Source organism: Schistocerca serialis, chromosome 3, assembly GCF_023864345.2.
Source record: "Schistocerca serialis cubense isolate TAMUIC-IGC-003099 chromosome 3, iqSchSeri2.2, whole genome shotgun sequence".
Classification (NCBI taxonomy): domain Eukaryota; kingdom Metazoa; phylum Arthropoda; class Insecta; order Orthoptera; family Acrididae; genus Schistocerca; species Schistocerca serialis.
The window spans coordinates 785,873,009-785,893,335 of NC_064640.1; the positions used below are offsets into that span (position 1 = coordinate 785,873,009).

At 41.7% G+C, this 20,327-nt stretch overlaps 1 protein-coding gene across 2 annotated transcripts in view; it reads right to left on the reverse strand.

Moving 5' to 3' along the window:
* Window positions 1-938: 938 nt before the first annotated feature.
* The window catches only part of LOC126469584 (glutamate receptor ionotropic, kainate 5-like), a 228,937-nt gene continuing 209,548 nt past the window's right edge, over window positions 939-20,327 (reverse strand). For both annotated transcript variants that reach the window (XM_050096700.1, XM_050096699.1), the window contains one exon: window positions 939-1,479. In XM_050096700.1, coding sequence (XP_049952657.1) covers window positions 1,017-1,479 — 463 coding nt within the window. In that variant the 3' untranslated portion in view covers window positions 939-1,016. The remainder of the gene's footprint in view (window positions 1,480-20,327) is intronic.

Sequence of the window (20,327 nt, forward strand, 5' to 3'; positions counted from 1 at the left end):
TAAAATTGATTTAAAAATAATTAATACATAAAACGAAAAATTGCAAAAATTCCTGATTTACTGTTTCAACAAATTAATAATTAAAAGAATTAAGTTTGTGTTGACCTTTTATTTTCGATAGCGTGGAAGTACAGAGTACCTAAAATAAAAATTACACGTACTTCAGTTCGTAAGATAAAAATCAGTATTCACTCCACCATGTATTCCACAGTTTTTCAATTTTTTCACATAGACATCACAATAGAAATTATTTGGTTGAAGTTTCATTCCAGTATCTGTTACAGTTTTTCAGATATTAAATTTTAGAATACTAGTAAAAACTACAGACCGTGACGTGCAGGACCCCATAAGCTTATTGATCGATAAGTACTATCGGTCGCATAGTCGCGCATAAACCACGCAGAGTGAGATTCCCCAAGAATAAATCCACGGCTTCGTTTATTTCATGCCGTGTCGTTTAGAGGTTCAGTGGTCTGTAAGTACTAGTGGCAGTACTGGCCGCTGTAAGACGTCCCTGATGTGACTGCCGTTCAGATTACTCTCACCACATCGAAGTCCCATATAGTAACCAACGTCGCGTCAAATCATCAAGCGTGCGGCTTGTCCACAATGCCACTTAACATTGTAAGCTTACAGACTGCCTTCTGCCGGTAGTTTTTAACACGACTCAGCACACAGGATTATCAGCACTAGCAGATCGTTGACTTTAAAGGTGAAATCGGCATCAATCTATTACGCATGTGTGGAAATACTGGAGTACCCGTTTCACTGCGTTCGGTAAACGTATTCATGGTATGACACACTACATTTGCATCACTGTACAAACATTTGAGGAAGAAAATCGTAGGATTTTCCAAATTTTATTGAGACGAAGAAATCATAAAGTCTTACTCATAGAAAATTTATTTAATGCTTGAAATAACAAAATTACAGTGAGTTACACTTTTTGTCAACAAGAATTAGTTTCATAAATTGGAATTCTTTTAGTAAAAACTTGAAAAATATGTTATCTGCTGTTAGCTGCGTGGAGGTGAAGTATGCCGAACATTCATGCTTCCTTGTAGATCAACAGCCAGGTATTTGTCCGTCCCATCAACCATTCTAGCGGAACCATCCTCGGGAACACTGCCTTCTCCGACGGCATGAGCAATAGGCCTGATCTCCTGCGAACCAGATGAAGACTGAGCCGAACGTATGACAGTACTCGCAAAGAGACCCTCATCCTGGTGTTCATACACGCCGCCGGCATACTCTTCTCCGTAACAGAGCTCCTGCAACTTCGCTATCGGAAAAACCCTGGCGTACTCGAGGCAGAAAATAATGATAGACAGAGCCATGCCCGCGGACAGTACTACGAACACTGGAATTACTTTGTCAAAGCCCACTGTTGTGTAGCTGTTGTCCTCGAAATGCACGACCTTCGGCCATATTTCGGTTTCAGTTCTTCTCAAGATCCCAATTTCCTTATACTTCTGCAACCTGAAACATTCAAAACACGGGTTACAAGCAATATTCCAAGTAAGTAACTTTGTTATCAACAATATTTCTATTACCAAGAACGAGGCTACGACTTTTTGTTATTTTTTTACAAATTTCATAAATAGGTGGGCTATAGTACAGGCAAAGATACAATTCATATTCGCAACTCTTCGTCTACTTAGAGAGTAGTATCTGTGACGAAACTTCAATAGAAGAGTGTCATTTCTATTCTTTCAGAAGCATCAAATTATTTTTTTTTAAAGGAGAGGAAATATAAAATATGGCAATATAACTGTTCTGCACGTATGGCACTTACAAAACAAATGAAGTATTATAAACTATATATTAGAAAAGAGGGCGCACTAGTTAGACCAGTTTAGTCCAGAAGCGGATGAAGCCAGTGCATTAGAATTTGCTGATATATCCTCGAAACTTTATTGGATGAGGTAATCAAGGGAGGAATATACGTTGTGGGTTGTTTTGACCTCACCACATTTGCTTATATCAGACGATACTACGCATTCCTATTTTAGAAAATTTGATATCGATCCTGTTATTTCTGTATGCAATCTATTAAGGGACTTCCAGAAGCATTCCACAAACAGGGAGAGATGCTTATTATTACGAACTCGTTTACCACGAATTTGTATCTGATACGCTTACTGTTCGCCAATCTCTTTTGATTCATATTTTTTCTAGTAGAGTAACCGGTCCGACAACTCCTCTCTTATTTAGTTTCACTTCGACTGTTGCGCAGTTTTGCAGCTCTACATCACAATGAGCATTTCATGACGTCAGTCCTGTGGATTTAGTATATGTGAAAGAACATTTAATAATTGTAGGAACCCCCCTGTAGAGTCTAACTTGTGACCGAAGTGAAAATCTGAAGACTGGCAGAAGGCATGCATTATACGAGGGTGAGTCAAATGAAAACCTTAAATTTGCAATAACAAATCGAAATTTCGAGTCGTTATTCTGTAAGTTGGTAAGCATGCTACAAACAGCGTGCAGAATGGCATGTAGGTGGCAGCATAGTGCAGATGCACACATACCGTCGCAGTATCAGTGTAAAGATGGCCGCCCCACTTGCGACTAGCACTAGGGAAGAATAGCGTTCTGTTATTCGGTTTTTGCGTAGTGAAGGTGTGAAACCTATTGAAATTCATCGACGAATGAAGGTTCAGTACGGTGATGCATGTTTGTCACAACAGCAAGTCTACGAATGAAGTAGGAAGTTCGCAAATGGTGTGACTTCAGTGGAAGATGCTCCTCGTCCAGGTCAGGCACAACGAGTTGTGACTTCACAGAACATTGCAGCAGTTGAAGCCATAGTGAAGGAAAACCGCCGAGCGACACTGAATGACATTGCAGCATGTTTACAGATTAGTCATGGATCAGCACACCACATTGTCCATGATGTGCTCCAGTTTCATAAAGTGTCTGAAAGATAGCTGCCACGGCAGCTGACTCCTGAAATGAGAGAACTACGTGTTGATGCTTGTGAAGAACTACTTCGGCGCTTTGAACGAGAAGGTGATGGCTTCCTTGCTAGAATCGTTACTGGGGACGAAACCTGGGTTCACTTCCACCAACCGGAAACGAAGAGAGCGAGCAAGGAATGGCGCCATTCCTCATCACCAAGTGATTTCCATATGTTTGGACCACTCAAAGACGCAATGGGAGAAAAGAAGTTCCGTTCTGATGAAGAGGTACGCCACGCGGTGCATGAGTGGTTGCGCGGACTACCAAAAGAATTTTTTCTAAAGGAATTTATGCACTTTGTAAGCGCTGGAAGACTTGCATTGAGCGTGGGGGAGATTATGTTGAAAAGTGATACAGCTTTGTACCACTTCTGCACAATAAATAATATTTAAAAAAATATTTAAGGTTTTCATTTGAATCACCTTCGTACTTGCTGGCTGCAGCGTGATCATATACTTGACCAGTACTCTTCATGCTTTATTTGGACGCAATTAAGGATAACACTAGACGATATGTTGTCCTAAAGGAGTTACAAAAATATCTTCACTGCTGGATGATACAAAAATAGCAGGAAACTTTTGCCAGTAGAACTTCAGTTTTCACAGTTTTCACAGGAATGCACCGAAACACATGGGATTTACTTTAATCACGACGTGACTTAGATGCGATTTTCGAAATGCTGCACGTAGTTAATTGAACATCTTTTCTTATTGTCGCTGTTCGTTACGTATATGACTGCGAGAGTTGAATAGGGAGACTTTACTCAGAGTGGAGTTAATTTCTGTTGTAGTGTATTCTGAACTTCAGCTTCCTGCGTTTCATATTTTTGCTACAGTTAAAAGTAGTATTAACGGATGACATGCCTTTACAATCAGAATGCGAAAATGGAGTTTTTCACTCCTGTCTTTCAATGTAGGTTACGGAAACTAAAGAGCCTTACTCATCATTGAAGGCTAAGGCGAAAAAACTGGAAACAAGGTTACTTGCAAGCAAAGAAATGAGAGGTTCGAAACGCTGAACTTTTAAACGAGCCCGGCACGCAGGCAGCAGCTTCTGCACTTCAGAGAGGGCTGTGAGTAAAATTTCTAGACGAGCTGTCACCTCATACGGGACTACGTAGCGAGCTTTCAGGATCGTCAGCACGAGGAATCCTTACAAAATTCAGGACGTGAAGGAACTACAAAACATATTCCACTACAATAATTTGTAAGTAAGGTTTTCCGACAAATAAAGAGTATGGACAGATGAGGCGTATTTTCACTTAGCGAGCCTGTAAACGCAGACACCTGCCGCAACTATGCGACCGCGAACTCATACACGATTTTGAAAATTCTTTTATCAGTCCGTGCTGACACTTTCTTACGAGTTAATTGTCCTTTGTCGTCGGGCCACAACACTAGCGAACGGTACGAAAGGTCATTTCAAATTTTGGAAAGTTATTTTTAATAAATATTCCAAATAGCACGACCATTAGAAAGAATGCATTTCAGTACAGTTTATATTTAATTAAGCTTGTCGAGCATTATAGTGATATATGTACACTGACGAGCCAAAACATTATGACCACCACTTTATTAGCGTGTTGTTCCACTTTTCAAACACACGACAGCAGGGATTCTGCTTGGCGTGGGTTCTAAAAGTCCTTGACACGATTCAAGAAGTATGAGGCACCAGATGTCTATGCACAGGTCAAGCAATCCCTGCAAATTACGGGATAGTGGTTTACGGGCACGCAGCTGGTGCCCGATGTGTGTTCCAATGACGTACCCAGGATCTGAACTAGGAGGGGGGGGGGGGCGGCGGCAGGTCATACTAGTCTCAGGAAACAAGGACTCGAGACAACATACAGCACTTCTTATTAAATAAAACAGTAAACTAGTGAAAAACTGCGAATATCTTCTGGGGGGGGGCAGCTGCCCCCCCCCCCCCCCCCTGCCCCACGCTGGGTACGCCCATGAGTACAGATCAGGCACATTTGCTGTCCAAGATATCGATGTGAATTCACTGTAATGACCCTCAAACCACTGTAGCATAATTCAAACCTTGAAATATGGACATTTATCCTGTTGGAAGGTGTCATCGCCGTAGTGGGAGACTTCAACCAGGAAGCGATGCACGATTCCGCAATAATATTCACGTAGTTCACTACTGTCATGATGCCTTCGATTACGAACACAGATCCCATGAAAGCCCAACTCAGTTTACCCTACAGCATAATTCAGCCCTCACCGCCCTGCATCTGTGTCCCAATGCACGATTCGTGCAGCCATTCGCCTGGATGACGGCATGTAAGGACCCAACCATAGACCTGGTGTAACAAGAAATGCGAGTCACTCGACAGGCGACACGTTTCTATTGATCCATGGTGAAAAGTCAGTGCCCACTGCTGCCATAACCGACCATGTCGTTGGGTCAATACAGCGACACGTCGGGTCGTGTGATGTGCAGCTCCATGTTCAACAGTGGCCTTTGAAAGGTGTGCCCTGCTGTCAGATCTGCCACAGATCGCTGCCTATCCTGGATTACACAGCGGGAGAATCCTCAGACCACGACGTTTTGTGACGAGACGTGGACGTCCAATACCATACGGCCTACGCGTTTTCCACCATCCTTGAACCATATTCCATAGATGATCACGATAGTAGTACGCCAACAGGCGACCAGCTTCGCCATTTCAGAGATTCTCTTTACCAGCCGCAGCCCCACAACAATGTGCCCTTTGCATTCTTGCGTCAGTGGATTCCCGCATTTGCCGGCCGGAGTGGCCGAGCGGTTCTAGGCGCTACAGTCTGGAACCGCGCGACCGCCGCGGTCGCAGGTTCGAATCCTGCCTCACGCATGGATGTGCGTGATGTCCTTAGGTTAGTTAGGTTTAAGTAGTTCTAAGTTCTAGGGGACTGATGACCTCAGATGTTAAGTCCCATAGTGCTCAGAGCCATTTGAAACATTTCCGCATTTGTGGACCGTGTCGACACTGTCTGCCCATTCGTCTCTCTTCCGCTTACATTCTTTCCTTACTGTGTTACGTGCCCGCAATACCACAAGGATGCATTCAACTTCGCGGTGGGCAGTAGTCATAATGTTTTGGCTCGGAAGTGTGTTACTTCACAAATCGTCCCTCTGGAGAGGCAAAGCGATACAGCGAGAGGTTAAACTGCTACAAATTATTTTTTTATGTATAATGGTGTCACACAAGTATTCACGAAAAATTAAAATCTTAAGTTTCGTAGTCGTAGTAGCAGTTATGGTAAATTATTTACAGGTCGTCAAACTGGCACACTGAGAGTGAGTCGATCTCTTGCAGTTCACCCGATTCTCCGTTTGGTCATCTCTTATTAATTGCGGCCAGTGTTTGTTTCCTTCATCTTCGAAACTAAAATCTGACTGACAGTCGTCTCGTTAGTTTGCAGGATGCAGAAGCATGCTTTTTCGTCTTACTTGCTAATGTGCAACATACTTTAATATATTTTCCGTTAATTTCACATTCATATTGTTGTGCTTCTATCTCTGCTTTTTTTTTAGATCCAATCAATACTGCGCATTTTTCTTCAGTAGATTGCTTTCGCCGGTCTTTGAGAGCGGTAAGCCCATCGTCTTGCGATCTGTAGCGTGTTTCTTCAGTCCCTGATTAAATGGCGTTTATGTAGTTTTGTTAAGCCCCATATTCCTCTTTATCAACACTGCTAACCTCTTCATCTCTTTACACTCTACCGTAGTACTTCAGTTCACACGAGATAAATTCTTCGTCTTCAAAGACCTTTCTGTTGAATGTCAAAATCGGCGTCGATCGAAAGCCAATATTGCATTTCTTTGGCGTAGTAGCATTCTGAAATGTTTAGTCTATCAGTACTGGGGTATTTGAAATTACTATTGAAGGACCTGCATAATGTTTTATCTGAATTTTTCCAGCTGCATAATAGAATATTTAAATGAGTCGTGCACAGTTCTATAGTAGCTGAAGCTTATGGGAATTGTTACGTTTTAAGCGTAGTAACAGCACGCCATTATCATTTGAAGTCTCATATGAGAAGCATGTTGTCTCCTGCGAAGATCATGCGCGAATTACAAAGTGTAAAGTGGTTCAGAAACATTGAAAATTCGTTGTTCGTCACCCACCCACTTTGATTAGCCAACGCATCCAGGAAAGTCATCGTCAGTGAAGTTGTGGTTAAAGGTATCATGAAAATGGACTCCCATTACCACCAATATTAACAGCGGAAGTAACTGTTTCTTAAGTCCCTTTGGGGAATTGGTAGTCCCAACTTGATACAGAATTCATGGCCATGATTTTACTAAGCCGTTGCAAAAACGTGAAGCTACTTTCATCGACGCCCATTCTTCTTGACAGATAATGTTGTGTTTTTGAACACAGGAAGGAATCACAAAAATTTTATCGACATCTTGCATGTTAAAGTTTTTCGGCCCTCCCATGTTGGTTGACTCTGGAGTATGTATGACAAGTGAATGATTTCTCTTTATAATAGTTATGAGCCAGTCCTTTGAAACTCCTTAAAAAAGCAGCCTTCGATGATTACCGATGCGAAATACAAACGTCAATAAAAATTTTGCATCACCTCGATATGTCATGCAGGTGATCTGCTATTGCTACTGTCCCTGTACCGATCGGAAGGTCACCTCCTAACGTTGTTTGAAAACCTACACGCAGTTAACATGAGCGCTACTTACTAGTAGAATGCCGCTCTCGAATGGATTGCAGAATTTCAGTTGAAAATAATCAACAGAGACGCATTAAAAACGTCTATTAATCAGCACAGTGAACATCCATCATGCCACGAAGGACAATCGCGATCAAGACTTGGGTCAACATCATCACGTTATGAGCAGATGGTTTGTCAACCACGGATGTTGCTCGACGTGCGCAGTCGGGTCGAAACGATGTGTTGTGGACGTGGAATCAGCTCTAGCTGACGTGCAGTACTGAGTACTCAAACCGCACAGGCCGTCCACGTTCGACAGGTACACAGAATGATCGTTAGCTTCGACTTTGAGTCAAGGGCACTGTGTGCTTGGTGGTCCAGAACTGAATCCTTCGTTCGACGAGGCCGCAGGACGTCATGTGTCGCATCAAACTGTTTGGGGCCGACTGATTCGTACGAATCTTCATTCCCGACTATTACAGATACCACTACATCGTTCACCACAGGGTTGTCTTACACTAAAGTTGCATTCTGGTTTCTTAACAGAAGGTTTCTAAATTACTGACTTCGCGAAACTTAAGCGTAAGACCCTTTCATACTGACCCCATAGCATCCCTGCCACAATCCATCCCCCCCCCCCCCCCCACCTTTTCCCTTGCCCGCTGTCAATCCTCTCTCAGTTCATTTTATAATTTCACTATTTTATACCGTTCGCACTTCACATACACATTATTCTACACTATTAGTGTTTCAACGAGAAGTTTCACATAATTATACATTCTATAATTTTAATGCGACCTCATGACATCCCCACCACTGCCTCCTGCTTTCTTTCCCCTCCTCCAATCAGTCTCACTTCATTTCCCCTCCCGCCTCCGACCTCCAACATCTACGTATTTAAGAAATTGACCGCAGCTGTAAAATACTATACTCTTATATGTTGTTTCTAAGTAGACAAGACGGGCTGCTGATGCAATTACGTTGGTAAATTCTAAATTTTTGTACAATTTTTTTCTTTGTACTATCGTAAAATATTAGTTGGTAAATATGTAGTTTTACTTCGTTTGACATCTGAAGAGAATTCAGAGTGATCGAAACATGTAATCGAATTAAAAAAGTTTGCAACTGAGAATGAACAATAAAAGGGAATTATTTAAAATACCTAGTAGGCTAAATGTATAATTCTGTCTTGAAATGTTGGAAATTTTTGGTAAGTTCTATGGGACCAAACTTCTGAGGTCATCGATCCCTAGGCTTACACACTACTTAATCTAACTTAAACTAACCTTACGCTAAGGACAACACACACACCGGCCGGCGTGGCCGAGCGGTTCTAGGCACTTCAGTCTGGAACCGCGCGACCGCAACGGTCGCAGGTTCGAATCCTGCCTCGGGCATGGATGTGTGTGATGTCCTTAGGTTAGTTAGGTTTAAGTAGTTCTAAGTTCTAGGGGACTGATGACCTCAGATTTTAAGCCCCATAGTTAAAACGCAAACGCACACGGACACGCACACGCCCATGCCCAAGGGAGAGCCGCGCGAACCGTGGCAAGGCGCCTTTTTTCTTTTTTCTTTTTTCTTTTTTCTTTTTTTTCTTCCATTTTGTTCGGTACTGTTCGTTTGCGTTTTGGTCTGGGCGGACGTCAGATAACATCCGTTTAAGATGATCGTTGATATCTTTACTCAGTTTTTTAATCACAGAGGGCAAATAGCCCCGTAACCGAACACGCTGAGCTACGCTGCCGGCAAAATGATGATGGATACACAACACAGAGTCCCCTGCCGGGAATCGAACCTGGGTCCCCTGCGTAGACCGCACGACTACTCCGCGCGGCATGCGTTAATTGTTAGGGGCAGGGGAAAGCAGACTAAATAGGTGTTTCTTATCTTTCATCACAAGTTTTAGATTCAGTATGATATAGGTTTCTAAATAAAGTAAGTTTCTATGGTATGTCTAGCAAGGTTTGAGACTGGATTTGAAAGAAGCATCGAAGAACACTTCTGCGACATATCATGTATTAGACTTGTGCAAATAGTATCACGGTAACAGCACCGCAAACCGCTATCCCGCCACCAGAAGGAGAGGTTCCACAAACGCCTGCCCTACTATACCAAATGTAAGCAAACTCGTAACCCAAGTATGTTTATTGTATTCACCTGTGCGCTTGAAGCCCACCAGTCTGTGTTCTGGTGTTGTTGCACTCAGATAACTTTCTCGTAAAGCTACTGAGATATTCGAAATGTATAAGACAGTCGAAAATGTGGACATTGTTTATGGCGAATGTCGCCAAACTATTGGAGCAGTGGTGCAGTAGTATCTTGAAAAGTATCCAGATCGTGCCAAGCACTCACGATCTGTCTTTGCAGACACTAAAAACAAAAAGTATAGATGCTGGAAGTGTTGAGAATAAAATACGCAAAGGAATAGGAAGAGCAAATGATGAAAAGAACATGAAACTAACATTTTAGTAGCAATAACACACAATGTAAATGTCACTAAGAAGCATCTCGGTAGTGCGAGAGAGATCAACGAAACGAGTGTCCCGTAAACACTACATTCCATCGCATTTCATCCTCTTCATATTCCGCTGCATCTACTGCTTCACGGCAGTGACTTCTAAAATTGGTTACAGTTCTCCGACCTTTATCCGCAAAAAGTGCAAAGTGATGAAGCATAGCTATGCAAAAAAAATCGAAAGATGCGTCGTTTACATGCCTTCGGCCAGTCAATCTTCGTAATATTTATTAATCTTCAATTGCAAATCCACGCAGACTCAAAGAAGTGGATAAAAACAACGCTCTTGGTGTACCGACGTGTTTTTCAAGACGAACGTCATTAGTCCCTGTTTTATTGATGGGAATCAAAATACACTCGTCTATCTAGAGTTCTTAATATATGCTGCTCTCGCTGTTCTTGGAAGACATTGCACTGGACATAAGACAATCTCAGTGTGCGCCCAACATGATGGATGTCTCTCTCATTCCGCATATGTAATAACAGACCCTCTTAAGGGAACATTTGAAGAGCAAAATAGTCTGCACACTCACCAAACGTAACACTTCTATATTTCAATCTGTGGCTAAAACCCAAGCAAGAGGTCTGTTAGGAAACACCGACGACTCCTGAAGTCATGAAATGCCTAGATGAAATTCAACGTTCAGTATCGTTTCTCCGGAATCACTTTATAACCTGAATCTGTGCTCAAGGTCTACATTCTGAGTTTTTGGTATGACAGCCGTGATAATAAACACACGAACCGTTCCCGAGTTTAATGTTTGCTTACATTTGATAAAACAGGGCAGGCGTTTGTGGAGCCTCTTGTGATGGCTGGACAGTGGTTTCCGGCGCTGTTATTTTGATACTGTGTGATTAAATCCCATACACGTTACATCACTGAAGTTCTGTTAGAAAAGTATATAGTTCCACTAGAAAATAACAAGGTCGGTGTCGTTATTCGGCGACTGTAAACGATAAAAATAACTTGCGAACGTCAGGAATTCAACATATTGTCCGCTATAACTTGGCAAAACTCGCACCTGATACATTTATCCATTATGTACACATTTGGGGTAGACTCTCTTAACTAGCTCCCCCTGTATATTACTCTCTACTGTCATGTTGGTCGGTAGCATTAGAAATATATTCTGCTCAAAAAAAGTTGTGCACCACACTCGCAACTTCCATAGCTCGTGTTTGTCTCGTAGGAAACCTCTTTCTCACTACTTCTTACGCTACAGAAAATTTCCACCTGTGCAATGGAAGTAAAAATAAACCTGCATTCTCAACTTAGATGAGCAGAGCACACACTCTTGAATCGTGAACGGTACAGTACGGTTTCTGTACACTGTTCAGTCTGCCAACGAGCCGCAAAGGCACATTCCAAGCTTAAACAAGAGAAGGTTGTCAGTACGGGATGTTGCAGGCAGAACTGGCGTATATAACAATGACGTCATTCGAATGTTGGAATTAAGTATCCCCATACATGTTAATATGGACTGGGTCCACCCCTCGCTTTAATGACACCATGAAGTCTGCTGGGTACAATTTCAATGAGGTGCCTGAATGTTTCTGGAGGAATGGCGGTCCATTCTTCCTCAAGAACCGAAACCAGTGAAGGTAGTGATTAGGACGTTGCAGTCTGGAGAGAATCTGAGGTTGTAATTCATCCCAAAGGTGTTCCATTGAGTTCGGGTCGGGACTCTGGGCTGGCCAGTCCATTTCAGGAATGTCATTTTCCACAAACCATTACCTCACGTATGACAGGGTGCATTGTCAAGCTGATACAATCATCGTTTGCGAACTATTACTCTACTCTACGCCGTACATAATGTTGCAGAATGCCTTGATATCCTTCCGCAACAAGCGTTTCTTTAAACACACTGAGGGGACCACACCTCATCGTCGAGAAATACCCCCATACCGTACACCACCTCCTCTATACTTCACTATTGGCACGGCGCATCAGGGCAGGTGACTTTCTTCAGGCATTCGCTAAACCCAAATTCTTCCGTCGGAATGCCACAGGATATACCGTGATTCGTCACTTCAAATGACTAGTTTCCAGTCATCCACTGCCCACTGCCGTCACTCATACCTCCTTAAGGGTCGCTTAGCAGTGGCTATAGAAACGTGTGTCTTGTGAAGAGTTTTCGAGTATTGTACCCTATTCGTTGTATCTTCCTGTACACAGTCATTTTGCTAGCTGGACTGCTGGTGGCTCTTTTGAACTCACGAATGACTCCTCCTGCTGATTTTATGTGACTTTTTCCATTCAGCCACGGCTATGCTCGATACGCCTTCATCGTCAGTACATGAGGTCTGACCAATATTGGTTTAATAGCGGTTGTTCCTTTGCGTTTCCATGTTACAACCTCATCACTAGAAGTCCACTTAGGCAGCTTTGGAAGAGCTGAAATGCCCTCGGTGTATTTGTTCCTTAGGTTACTAGCCCACGTTCGAAGCCACTGAGCGACCCACTCTACTGTTACTACCGCTCAACTGACAACACAATAGCCACTCCTCATTTTATACTGGCGGGTCCCCTCTCGTGACATTTAGTATTCAATTCAGCATTACCTAGGGGTGATCGGATACTTTTTATCAGATAGCGTACTCCCCACGAATAATTAACCTTGCCGTGTTGGGGTGACTTGCGTGCCTGTACGACACAGATAGCAGCACCCTAGGTGCGACAACTACTGATAAGTATCTCTTGAGAGGCCAGAAAAATGTGTGGTTCCTGAAGAAGGGCAGCAGCCTTTGCAGTAGTTTCAGTGGGAACAGTCTGTATGACTGTCTGATCTACCCCTGTAACATCAGCCAACATTGCCTTGATGTGGTGGTACTGTGAACGGCTGAAAACAAGAGGAAACTACAGCAGTTGTTTTTCCCGAGGGCATGCATCGCTATTTTACAGTTAAACGATGATGGCATCCTCTTGGGTAAAATGTCCGGAGGTAAAATACATTGTTCAAAAGAATTAGGGGAACACGTGCGTCAGCCGGCCGGTTTGGCCGAGCGGTTCTATGCGCTTCAGTCTGGAACCACGTGACCGCTACGGTCACAGTTTCGAATCCTGCCTCGGGCATGGATGTGTTTGATGTCATTATGTTAGTTTTAAGTAGTTCTAAGTTCTAGGGGACTGATGACCTCAGATATTAAGTCTCATAGTGTTCAGAACCATTTGAACCATTTTTTTATATACGCTTACTGAAGCTCCCAAATTCCAATGAAAATCATCTAGGATGACTGAATGAACGATTGTTCCCACGTTGTTTTCGACACCTGTCGGACATTTCATTTCTTTTTATGTAAAAAATCGAGGCTATAATGATTTTTTGTTGTCAACGTAATTTGTGGAAGACAGAGACATAGTTTGGTGACATACCCAATCATGAATTATTGCTCAGTGGAGTATGGCAGACGCCCAAAGTCGTGTTCCCATAACTCTTCTGAGCAGCGTAGTTTCCCAATCGGATCTCCATGCGAGGACTACTCAGGAGGACGTGTTCATCAGGAAAAAGATAAATCACGTTCTACGGACTGGAGCGAGAAATGTTGGATTCTCTAAGAGGGCAGATATGTTGGAAAATTTAGAAAGGGGAAACGTATAGGTTAAAGTTAGATGTAGTGGGAATCAGTGAAGCTCCATGGTAGGAGAAACAGGACTTCTGTTCTGATAAGTAAATACAGATTCAGACAGGGATAATGCAGGAGTAGCTCTAATAATGGATAAGAAAATAGGAATGCGGGTAAGCAACGGTAAGCAGCACAGTGGACGTTATCATATCCAAGATACAAAGGAAGCCAACACACACCGCAGTAGTACAAGATTATATAACAACTAGCGCCTCATATAATGAGAGACTGAAAGAATGTCTGATGAGATAAAAGAAATTATTCAGATAGTCAAGGAGAGGAAAATTTAATTGTGATGGTGAACTGGAATTCGATAGCAGGAAGAGAGAGAGAAGGAAAAGTAGTAGGAGTATAAGGACTGGAGAACAAGAACGGAAGAGGAAGTCGTCTGGTAAAATTTTGCACAGTGCATAATTTAATCGTCGCCAGCATTTGGTTAAGAATTATGAAAAAGATTGTATAAGTGGTTGAGATCTGGAGACAACGGCAGGTTTGACTGATTGTATGAAGGTAAGAGAGAGAGATTTTTGATCCAGATTTTAAGCTGTAAGGTATTTCCAGGGGCAGATATGGACTCTGACCACAATTTATTGGTTAAGAACTGTAGATTAAAACTGAATAAATTTCAAATGGTAGGAAATTAAGGAGGTAGGAAATGGATAAGATAAAAGAACCACAAGTTGTTGAGAGTTTCAGAGGGAGCATTATGCAGCGATTCACTGAAACGGGGAAAATGAATTCAGAAGAAGACAAATGGGTAACTTTGAGAGATGAAATAATGAAGGCAGCAGAGGATGAACTAGGTAAAAAGACAACGCCTAGTAGAAATCCTTGGATATCACACGAGATACTGAATATGATTGATTGAAGAATAATATATAAGAATGCAGCAAATGAATCAGCGAAAGGGAATACAAACGTCTAAGAAATGAGAGTGACAGGAAGTGCAAAATGGCTAAGCAGGAATGGCTTGTCGACAAATGCAAGGATTTAGAAGCACATTTCACTAGGGGAAAGTTAGATGCCGCCTAGAGAAATAGCTGTATGAATATGAAGAGTTCAGATGGAAAACCAGTACTAAGCAAAGAAGGGGAAAGAGTAAGATGGAAGGAGTGTATAGAGGGTCTACACAAGGGAGAGGAACATGATTGCAGCATTACAGAAATCGAAGGCGCGACAGATGAAGAGGAGACGGGAGATGCGAGAAGATGTTGACAAAACGCTGAGAGACCTAAGTCGAAGTAGATACCTAGGAATTACAATTACGAACAATTTAAATTGAAAAGAACACACAGAAAATGTTGTGGGGAAGGCACACCAAAGACTGGTGTGACGTCATAAGCGAGTGACTGCGTGTGAGATCGCTCTCTAAGTTTTCATATATTTTTAGGTTTCGGATACATATTTTAACGGTTTTTGTGATAATATTTACTATATAAGTGACGTATTAGTGGTTTCTTCATTCACCTCTGCCTTTCTTGTGTTGTGACCTGATATTTGTGAGTGTTTCGTATCGAGCAACTTAACCTCTTGCCTGTGTTTACATTCCGCGCTGACCAGTTGCAGCTGTAGCGGCGCATCGAAAGCTAAGTACTATTTAATTGTTTGTGTATAGTGGTTTATTTAGGAACTTTAGTAGTCTCCAACCGGTGTTCTTGGTGTTTTCTGGTGAAATAATTTCAGAAGAACCTTTTGGGAACTGTTTTCAGCTTCGTTATTGTGTCATTAGACGTTTGATTCTCTTTCTGTATTAGTCTTTTGTTATATTCACATTTGTTGTTTATTAATACTGTTAATAATAGTCATTACTTCCCTTGTAGAGTAAGTTTGTGATTACTGTAGTCAGGTTTTTAACATCTTATTGTAGTAGCGGAACTTAGAAAAAGCAAAATTTTACCATGAGTGAGAAGTGTGGGCTGTGCCGTAGGTTCGTGAGTAGTGGATTGCGGTGTGAGACTTGTTCGAAGTATTTTCACTGGAGGAATGCAGTGGGGAAGCCAGTGGACATTCTGGTGAGATCCTCTCCTGGAACTGCAGGTTATGTAGCAAGAGTAAGTTGATAGAGGAGCAGGAGCGTAAGATCTGTGCCCTTCAGGTGCAGTTGAAAAACGCACAGGAGGAGCTAGATAGGATGAGGAGGGAGAAGGGGGTTGGGGAATGGGAGCTGGCTGTTGGCAAGAGATCTGCTAGGAAAAGAAGATTTTCAGATAGTTTTACTATTGGTGTTTACAATAGATATGACCAACTGTCAGAGTCTAGTGGAGAGGAATCTCTAGTAGCTGTAGATGTAGGAAGTATGCAGCAGACCTCAGTAGTTACTGTGCCTAGAACAATTGCAAAGTCGAAGACGAAGAAGAAGGTTCTGCTGTTAGGTAGTTCTCATGGCAGAGGTGTAGGCCAGCAGTTGCAGGATGTGCTGGGGAGTGAGTACCAGGTCACCAGCATTGTGAAGCCTAATGCAGGGCTGGCTCAGGTGACTGTTAACATAGGGGGGTTATGTAGGGATTTTACTAAAGAGGATCAGGTAGTGATTGTGGGTGGGGCTGGTAATAGTATTGATAGGGATGGGGAGTATAACATAGATGGTGACCTGGAAAAGATAGCCACTCAGACTGGCAACACGAATGTGCATTTCGTGGAACTGTTTCAGCGTCACGATCTGCCTCATCTTAATATAGCCGTCAGGCGTAATAACATGAGACTTGGGGGTGCGCTGATGACAGAAGGCATGGGTCACATTTCAGTGGTGTCGGTGGAGTCTATCAGCAGGACGGGTTTCACTAGACATGGCCTGCACCTCAACAGATATGGGAAGGGGAGGTTGGCAAAGCTTATAGGTGACAGCATAGGTGGGGTTGGTGGGATCACTCATGGGAAATTCCTGCAGTAGTGGGTGTTAGAGCTGCACCTTTTTTAGATTGAAGTCAGCTGATAGGTATTCCTGCTTAAGGGAAGCCTCTCTAACAAGGGAATCAATTTTGACAAAGCTTAGGTATCCGAGTAATGAGGGAATTAGTATATTTCATCAAAATATACAAGGTATTAGAGATAAAGTTAGTGAACTGCTTATAGATGTTGACTCTGAAATTATTGGTATATCTGAACACTTCTTAAATAAGGAGATAATTCAGAGGCTTCCTTTACCAGGATACAGGTTGGCTGGCAGCTTTTCGAGGAGCTCTTTGCGGTGTGGGGGAGTAGCCATGTATGTGAAAAACGGCATCCCATTTGAGTCAATTGATGTTTCAAAGGACTGCACTGAAAAGGTGTTTGAATGTTGTGCAGGTGTGGTTAAATTTAACGGAGCTAAACTTCTAACTGTTGTTATTTATAGATCCCCAGACTCCGATTTCACAACATTTTTGTTAAAGCTAGAGGAGGTTCTTGGTTCACTTTATAGGAAATACAAAAAGTTAGTTATATGAGGTGACTTCAATATTAATTGTATAAGTGATTGTGCAAGGAAGAGGATGCTGGTAGACCTATTTAATTCATATAATCTTATGCAAACCGTATTCTTTCCAACGAGAGTGCAAGGGAACAGTAGAACAACCATAGACAACATTTTTGTTCATTCCTCATTACTAGAAGTGCATTCTGTTAGCAAGAAGGTGAATGGCCTTTCAGATCATGATGCACAAATTTTAACTTTAAAAGATTTTTGTGCTGCAACACGTGTTAAATGTAGTCATCAGCTGTTCAGGAAAGCTGATCCAGTTGCTGTAGAGACCTTTGTAAACCTTATCAAGGAACAAGAGTGGCAAGATGTTTATAGTGCTGATACAGTTGACGATAAATATAATGCTTTTCTCAAGACTTTTCTCATGCTCTTTGAAAGTTGCTTTCCGTTAGAACGTTTAAAACAGGGTACTAGCACAAACAGGCAGCTTGGGTGGCTGACTAGACGGATAAGAATATCTTGTAGAACAAAGTGGCAATTATATCAAAACGTTAGAAACAGTCAAAATCTAAATGCAGCAGCCCATTACAAACAGTATTGTAAGGTGCTTAAAAATGTTATTAGGAAGGCAAAAAGTATGTGGTATGCAGATAGAATAGCTAAGTCTCAGGATAAAATTAAAACCATATGGTCAGTCGTAAAGGAAGTTGCTGGTCTGCAGAGACAGGTCGAGGATATAGAATCAGTGCGTAGTGGGAATGTCCGTGTTACTGATAAGTCGCATATATGTACAGTATTTAATAATCACTTTCTGAATATAGCAGGTGAACTAAATAGAAACCTAGTCCCAACAGGGAATCATATAGCGCTCTTAGAAAAAAGTGTTCCGAGACTGTTACCTGAAATGCTCCTCCATGATACTGACAAGAGGGAGATTGAGTTAATAATTAAATCACTAAAGACCAAGAACTCTCATGGATATGATGGGGTATCTAGCAGAATACCGAAGTATTGTTCTATGTATGTTAGCCCAGTTCTCAGCCATATCTGTAACTTTTCCTTTAGGAGTGGTCGGTTTCCTGACCGATTAAAGTACTCGGTAGTGAAGCCACTTTATAAAAAGGGAGACATTGATAATGTTGACAATTTTAGACCTATTTCTATGCCATTGGTGTTTGCTAAAGTTATCGAGAAGGCTGTATATACAAGGTTACTGGAGCATTTAAATTCACATAATTTGCTGTCAAATGTTCAGTTTGGTTTTAGAAATGGCTTAACAACTGAAAATGGTATATTCTCTTTTCTCTGTGAGGTTTTGAACGGATTAAATAAAAGGTTGCGAACGCTAGGTGTTTTCTTTGATTTAACGAAGGCTTTTGACTGTGTTGACCACAAATATTACTGCAGAAGTTGGACCATTATGGAGTAAGGGGAGTAGCTTACAATTGGTTCGCCTCTTACTTTAAGAACAGAAAGCAGAGGGTAATTCTCCGCAATATTGAGAGTGGTAGTGGTGTTCAGTCCCAATGGGGCACTGTTAAGTGGGGCGTTCCCCAAGGGTCGGTGCTGGGGCCACTGCTGTTTCTTATTTATATAAATTATATGCCTTATAGTATTACAGGTGATTCAAAAATATTTCTGTTTGCTGATGACACCAGCTTGATAGTGAAGGATCTTGTGTGTAATATTGAAACAGTAACAAATAATGTAGTTCATGAAATAAGTTCGTGGCTTGTGGAAAATAATTTGATGCTAAATCACAGTAAGACTCAGTTTTTACAGTTTCTGACTCACAATTCAACAAGAACCGATATTTTGATCAGACAGAATAGGCATATTATAAGCGAGACGGAACAGTTCAAGTTCCTAGGCGTTCGGATAGATAGTAAGCTGTTGTGGAAAGCCCATGTCCAGGATCTTGTTCAGAAGCTAAATGCTGCTTTATTTACTATTAGAACAGTGTCTGAAATAAGTGACACTTCAACACGAAAAGTAGTCTACTTCGCATATTTTCATACGCCTATGTCGTATGGTATTATTTTTTGGGATAATTCTTCTGATTCAAAAAGGGTATTTTTGGCTCAAAAACGGACTGTTCGAGCTATATGTGGTGTAAGTTCGAGAACGTCTTGTCGACCCCTATTCAAAAATCTGGGAATTCTGACATTGCCCTCACAGTATATATTTTCTTTAATGTCGTTTGTTGTTAGCAATATTAGCCTATTCCCAAGAGTTAGCAGCTTTCACTCAGTTAATACTAGGCAGAAATCAAAACTGCATGTAGAATGCACTTCCTTGACTCTTATGCAGAAAGGAGTGCAGTATTCTGCTGCATCCATTTTCAATAAGCTACCACAAGAACTCAAAAATCTTAGCAGTAGCCCAAACTCTTTTAAGTCTAAACTGAAGAGTTTCCTCATGGCTCACTCCTTCTATTCTGTCGAGGAGCTCCTGGAAGAGCTAAAAAATTAAGCAAATTCCAGTGTTATATTGTTGATTTTCTTCATTTAAACTTACGACTTGTCACCTGAATATGTTTTTTTATATTTCATTTTATCTGTTTCTAATATCGTGTTATAATTTCATGTATTGACTCGTTCCATGACCATGGAGACTTCTCCTTAATTTTGTCCCACGGAACAATAAATAAATAAATAATAAATAACACTTAAAAAATGTAACCGATCTACTAAAGAGACTGCCTATACTACGCTTGTCCGTCCTCTTTTGGAGTACCGCTGCGCGGTCTGAGATCCTTAGCAGATAGGATTAACGGATTACATCGAGAAAGTTCAAAGAACAGCACACTTTGTACTGTCGTGAAATAGGAGACAGTGTCACTGACATGATACAGAATTTGGGATGGACACCATTAAAACAAAGGCGTTTTTCGTTGCGACAGAATCTTCGCAAGAAATTTCAGTCACAAACTTTCTCCTCCGAATGTGAAAATATTTTGTTGATGCCGACCTACGTAGGGAGAAACGATTGTCATAATATAATAAGAGAAATCAGAGCTTGCATGGAAAGATATAGGTGTTCGTTTCTCCCGCTCGGTGTTCGAGATTGGAATAATGGAGAATTATTATGAAGGCGGTTCGATGAACCCTCTGCCAGGCACTTAACTGTGATTTGCAGAATATCGATGTAGATGTATAAACAAGGCTCA